This window comes from Apteryx rowi, unplaced genomic scaffold (assembly GCF_003343035.1).
Source record: "Apteryx rowi isolate R43461 unplaced genomic scaffold, aptRow1 scaffold_132, whole genome shotgun sequence".
NCBI lineage: Eukaryota > Metazoa > Chordata > Aves > Apterygiformes > Apterygidae > Apteryx > Apteryx rowi.
Genome location: NW_020447553.1, coordinates 229,846 through 236,075, shown reverse-complemented (window position 1 = coordinate 236,075; position 6,230 = coordinate 229,846). Strand labels below are relative to the sequence as shown.

Below are 6,230 nucleotides of genomic sequence, written 5' to 3'. Positions count from 1 at the left end.
ACTTGCCCTTGGTGATTAGCGTTCACGTGTAGGAACGAGCACTTCTGTGTGTCCTTCTGTGTTTTTTCACGCCCAGAAAATATATTTGCAGGGAAAAGTGTGGGAGGGCAGAGGGGTTGGAGACCTCCCAATAAATTGGAGATCCGAGTTTGCCGGAAAGGTGCATTTTGCTGGGCAAATCGCCCCAGAACCGTTCCCCCTCAATCTCTAATTTCTCTTCGCACTTCTCCCAAAGCAGGACAGGTAATTTCCCAGCTCTGTAACTTGGCCTGGTCCCTGGGCTCTGTTCTGACTTTGCTGTCAGGTTGAGCAGCAGCATGTCGGGGCGATGGCCGCCCAGGGGTATTTTGGGTGCATGGTGCCTTTTACAGTGGTGATGACACCAGAGGGATTCACATTACCATCCATGAAATTCTCTCCAGGCTCTTGGAGTGACCTGAGAACATCAGATCTGCTGTGAAGGAGAACTAGGAGAGCTCTGGAGGATGTTTAATAACTCTGAATCCCACTCCAAATGCTGGACCCCACAGTCTGTGATTCAGTGTATGATCCTGGGAATCTCTGAAAATGGCCCCTTGTACTGGGGGAAGGGGCTGGGGAAAGGCCGGGTGGGACATCTGTGTTCATCCCCACCTTCTGCTACCACCTACCCTTTCATCCTGCTGTACACAGTATTGGGAAGTTTACTGATAATAATGACGCCATATAAAGGGCCTGCAGGATCCTGAGTTGAAAGACAGGCTGGAAGTCTACTGCTTTTGCCAGGCAATGAAATTAGCTTTTTTGTTAAAAGTACTTTTTTTTCTGACCTCAGATCTATTTTGTTCTTTTCAGTTGAGAAAAGCGATCCGCATGCACAATTCATCTCTGTCTCCTTGTCTGTTCACTTGCAGATCCTCATAGCGTGGGAAAGACTCGAGCCACTGGTATCTGATCCAGGGATTTATGCTGCTAATCTGATTAGTATATGATGGACGTGTCCAGTTGGAAGGAGATGGAGGTGGCACTAGTCAGTTTTGACAACGCTGATCAGATCGTGGAGGATCCCTGCTATTCAAATGACCTCAGCCCCGCCGGCCAGTCGCGGAAAGGCCATTCCAGCTGCGCCAACCTCCTCTCCAACTGGAGAATCCTCATCAACAGCGAGAACGCCAACAATGAGACCATTTTGTCCAGGTTCTCCTCCGAGTTCAGCGAGCACCTGGTGGGGGAGCGGGGGGGCATGGATGAGGGGGATCAGCGCGTCATCATCAACATCGCTGGGTTGAGGTTCGAGACGCGGCTCAAGACCCTCAACCAGTTCCCTGAGACCTTGCTTGGGGACCCAGAAAAGAGGATGCGTTACTTCGACTCCATGAGGAATGAATATTTCTTCGATAGGAACAGGCCCAGTTTTGATGGGATCCTGTACTATTACCAATCCGGTGGGAAAATCCGGCGCCCAGCCAATGTCCCCATCGATGTCTTTGCTGATGAAATCACCTTCTACGAGCTGGGTGATGAAGCCATGGACCAGTTCAGGGAGGATGAAGGGTTCATCAAGGACCCTGAGACTCTCCTACCAACCAATGACTTTCATAGGCAATTCTGGCTGCTCTTCGAGTACCCTGAAAGCTCCAGTGCGGCCAGGGGCGTAGCTTTGGTGTCCGTCTTGGTCATTGTCATCTCCATCATCATCTTCTGCATGGAGACTTTGCCAGAGTTCAGGGAAGAAAGGGAGTTTAAGTCCCCCGAGGAGATTGCTAGGAATGTGACGGACACCTTGCTAGCCCACAGCACCTTCACAGACCCTTTCTTCGTCATAGAGACTGCCTGCATTATCTGGTTTTCCTTCGAGCTCTTCGTCCGGTTCATTGTGTGCCCCAGCAAGACTGAGTTCTTCAGGAACATCATGAACATCATCGACATTGTGTCCATCATCCCCTACTTCGTGACACTCACCACCGAGCTGATCCAGCAGAGTGAACTCAACGGGCAGCAGAATATGTCCTTAGCCATCCTGCGGATCATCCGGCTGGTCAGGGTCTTCCGCATTTTCAAGCTATCCCGGCACTCCAAGGGGCTGCAGATCCTGGGGCAGACTCTCAAGGCCAGCATGCGGGAGCTGGGCTTGCTCATCTTCTTCCTCTTCATCGGCGTCATCCTCTTCTCCAGCGCCATCTACTTTGCAGAAGTGGACGAGCCGCAGTCCCATTTCTCCAGCATCCCCGATGGGTTCTGGTGGGCCGTGGTCACGATGACGACCGTTGGCTACGGAGACATGTGCCCGACCACCTTGGGTGGGAAGATCGTGGGGACTCTGTGCGCTATTGCAGGGGTATTGACCATTGCGCTTCCCGTTCCCGTCATCGTCTCGAACTTCAACTATTTCTACCACAGGGAGACAGAGAACGAAGAGAAACAAATTCTGCCCGGCGAGGTGGAGCGAATACTCACGAGTGTGGTGACGGGAGCCGGCAGCATGGAGTCGCTGAATAAAACCAATGGGGCTTACCCTCGAGACAAGGCCAAAAAGTGATGGTCGTGGCTGTGACGGGACTGGGCGCTATCGGATGGGATTTGCCACCTGAGGTATAAAACATCTGCACGCTGTATTTTTTTTTAACCAAATGTGCTGCTTTTTTTTTTTTTGTAGACATTTTTCAATCTCTGATTTCCTGTGGCTGTTCAAATAAATACCATCTTTCTTATCTCTCTTCCCTGCCCATCAGTCTGTTTTTTATTATTTGATGCTCATCTGCTTGACATTTAGCTTCTCTGGTCATGACATCAGAGAGGAATTCCCCGTTGGAGCTTATATAGAGATTTCTCCCAGTTACAGCTGGGGAAACAAGGTCAAAAAGAAGTGAAATGATTTGCCCAGGGCCACTCACCTGCCTAGAGGTGAAGATGGGCCCAGCTCCCTGCCTTTTGAAAGCCATCAGTTATGATTTTCCTGGCAGATCTGCTCAATCCATCTTAAACATTTCCTCCCCACCTGCCACTCCAGATCCAGAGATCTGAGCAGTTCCCAGATCTGGGACTGATCTGGCTGAAAAATAAGCCGTCAAAAAAATATTCAGAAGTTATTTTTGCAGCTGGATGAGTTCCCAGTTGGCACAGCAGGGCGAGCAGTGCCGGATGAGGCCGAGCCGCTGGTTGGGGGGATTAGGAAGAGAGGGATGGAGACCTGCCAGGATGGCACGGCCACCGAGACAGGTCCGGGGCACCGTGACCCAGTGCCCACTGGGGTTTCTGATGGAAGAGCTGGGCTCTGAGTGAGGGATGGTGATTTTTTTCCCCTAAAACAATGGATGTTTGACTCAGGGGTACAAATGCCCTTGGAGATGAGTCTCTGTGACCTTGCGCCTTTTATTGCCACTTCTGTTCCTGCAAATGGGGCGCAGAGTAATGTGCACCGACGTTTTGCAACAGCTCAGCTCTCCCTTGCCAAAGGCGCTTCTGTTTTCTCCGAAACATGCAAATTTCCATGGACGTTTTTGATGGGAGAAAACAGAAACAGATCATCTTGCCGTTCTCTTTCTGTTCCTCTATTGCCAGCAGGTTTTCCTCCGACAAAAACATTTTGTTCCAGCTTCACTGTTTCAGTTGGCTTTTTTGATGTTTCTGCTTACATTAAAATCACAGTTTCTCATGCAGTGTCTACACATCCGCTTTTATATCCCACATCTGCTACATTTGATGTCTCATCTCCTAAAAGTTTGACATTTTCATTACGCAATGTGCCAGCATGTCTTATTCACAATGGTTTGCAATTTCATTCAGAAAGGAGCTGTGAAAGATGGCTTTTTTTTCTTTTTTTTTTTAATTCCTGGTCTGATGGAAAGTGTGAGTTCGAGCATGCTGGGATTTTCCCTGTGGCAGAAATCCTGTGTTCTTGCCAGCTCTGCTGCAAAGCTCCTGCCGGCTCTGCTCTGGGATTTTTGGTTTGGGTTTTTCTTTTTGTGGACAGTCTCCCTGCAACGAGGCCTTTTGCACCCCGGGGAGACGGATGGGGGACATCAGCGCAGCTCCCGCCGGAGAGCTTTGGACTCTGGGATGATCCTGCCTTTCATCTGCTCCCCTCCGGGTTCCCCCAGTCCCTACCACCGTCCTCTTTCTCACCTCGTCCCCAGCAACCCGCAGACCGTCATCCTGGACAGGAGGAGCAGCAGGAGCTATTTAACCTCCTTCCCACCTTGTTCCGGCGTGGGAGAGGCCTCAGCATCCCCGTCCCTCTGCGAGGACGGCTGCAGGAGGCAGGAGGCACAGCTGGGCACAGCTGGAGAGCGGCTGGGCTGAGACACCCCCAGCTCTGTGCCACTCACTCCTCATTACGTTCCTGCACGCCTACACGCTGCTATTTTTTTTCCTAGCAGATTCTTTATCCTTTTCTCCCTCTCCCTCTGGAAACTATCGAACTTTTTACGTTCTTTTATTTTTTTTAGAACTCCCCTCCCCAAGCTTCACTCCCCGTCTATCAAAGCTGAAGCACTTTTGGTGTTTATCCCTTGGGAACTGATCATGAGAAACCCTGGTGAATAGGTTTGGAAAATATTCAGCCTGCTTGGTATGGAAATTCTCTGAAATTTTTACTGCTCCTGCTCCCTTAGCAAAGCAGGGCCTGAAATAGGGGGTATCCGGAGGGATGGATGGATGGATGGATGAACAACCTGAATCTTATTAACTTGTAAACTTTATTCTCAAATAAAAGAATAGACGCTTCAAAGTGTGGCATGCAGAAAATCCTGTTTATTGGGGCCCAACTTTTCGTTCTCGGTGCTGTGCAGCTCCACGCACAGCAGGACCCAGTCCATGAGCGGGAATCGTGTGTGTGGGTTGTGATGTGAGAAACCACAAAGCTTCATGCTCCACATCCGCCTGCCGAGGGCTCTCGCTGGCCACGGCCCTGCTGCCACCCAGGTCTGTTGGCATCACCTCTGCAAGGTCTGGGACTTTTGGGGCCTGGGTCTGGCCTCAGAGCGTGGCCATCGCAGTGCTGGCCTCAGCATGTAACCCTGCTGAGAACGGGGTTGTGCCATGTAATAGGACCCGGCATATTTGCAGCACAGCTGGGGCGTGGGCTGCACATCTGGAGTGGGTTCGCTGGTGGCCGGCACTGGTTTCCACCTGCAAACCCATGTGGTGGTTGCTCCAATTTCAGCCATAAACGGGACCCACTGCTGCCTGTAGCAGGAGATAAGCGTCTAAAGCCCATCCCCAGGGCAGCAGCCCCGTATCCCTGATTTTTGCTATGGGACATGAGGCCAGAGGCATTAATCCTCCTCAAACACAAGAGTGAACTTCTGATTCACCTTAAAGTGAACGCGAGGAAACCTGAAGGAATATCAGCGTCAACTCTCAACTAGTGCTTGATAAAAACCTACCAGAAACCACATTTCCAGCACAATCTGCAGCTTAATATCTCCCCCAAAATAGACTCAAAGCTCAATGAAATCAATAAAAGGCTCTTATTAACTGCATGGTTCTTGAGTCAAGCCCTAACGAGGAAAACACTCACGGCCTCCGGCAAGCAGGCATGCGGCTGAACTCCCCCTGGAAATTTTATATTGCCATGGAGAAGGTAAAGAAACCTCTCGGCTTTGTCTGAAAGGTGTCCTGGCTTTTTTTTTTAAAAAATCCACGGAGCAAGTTTAAACCCATGGCCAAGTGTGAAGTGCTTGTCTCCCTTGTCTTTCCAATTGGAATAGCCAAGAAAGCCCTTAAGCACCCACTCACCGTTGCCTCGCATGGCTCTAAGCCAGGCGCCAAGAGGGATGCTCTGATTTGCCTCTTGCCCGCTTTTGGGTGCAGCTTTCTGCCTCAGCCGGCCTGAATCCCGCATCCCCCACGAGACAGGGCATGAGCTGCTCAGACTTTAACTAAGCACATTTAGTGTTGAGAAATTGAACTTATTAACATCGCAGCGAAGTTAGCAATTTCTTGAAGAAATTAAGACATCTCAGTTGATTAAATTCTTGAATTGGTGAACTGATTGGGGAGAAAAACAAGCAAGCTGCTCGGCAGGAGGTTGCAGCTGGACCAGGTACCTTCTCATGCTGCGCGTTGTAACAACTTGCCGCCTCTCCAGGCGACCTGGTGTCGCGTGTGACCATCTCTGGGGCTATTTCTGAGGCGCCTGCGCCCGTTCGTGTGCACGGCGCTGTACGATACTGCGCACCCAGGCAGCGGTGCACTGGAGATGTCCTTTGAAGCCACATTGTGCAATCTGGCTGCTGGATACATCCGCA

General features: G+C 50.6%; 1 protein-coding gene across 1 annotated transcript; it reads left to right on the top strand.

The window, feature by feature from the left end:
- The first annotated feature begins 894 nt into the window (after positions 1-894).
- On the top strand, positions 895-2,696 carry KCNA10 (potassium voltage-gated channel subfamily A member 10). Its single transcript, XM_026056595.1, has one exon. The coding sequence runs from the start codon at positions 968-970 to the stop codon at positions 2,516-2,518; it is 1,551 nt and encodes a 516-aa protein (XP_025912380.1). The 5' UTR covers positions 895-967; the 3' UTR covers positions 2,519-2,696.
- Positions 2,697-6,230: the final 3,534 nt, after the last annotated feature.

Bases quoted from the DNA above. Each gene is read 5' to 3' on its own strand.
- KCNA10 (XM_026056595.1), top strand. From the start codon at position 968: ATGATGGACGTGTCCAGTTGGAAGGAGATGGAGGTGGCACTAGTCAGT.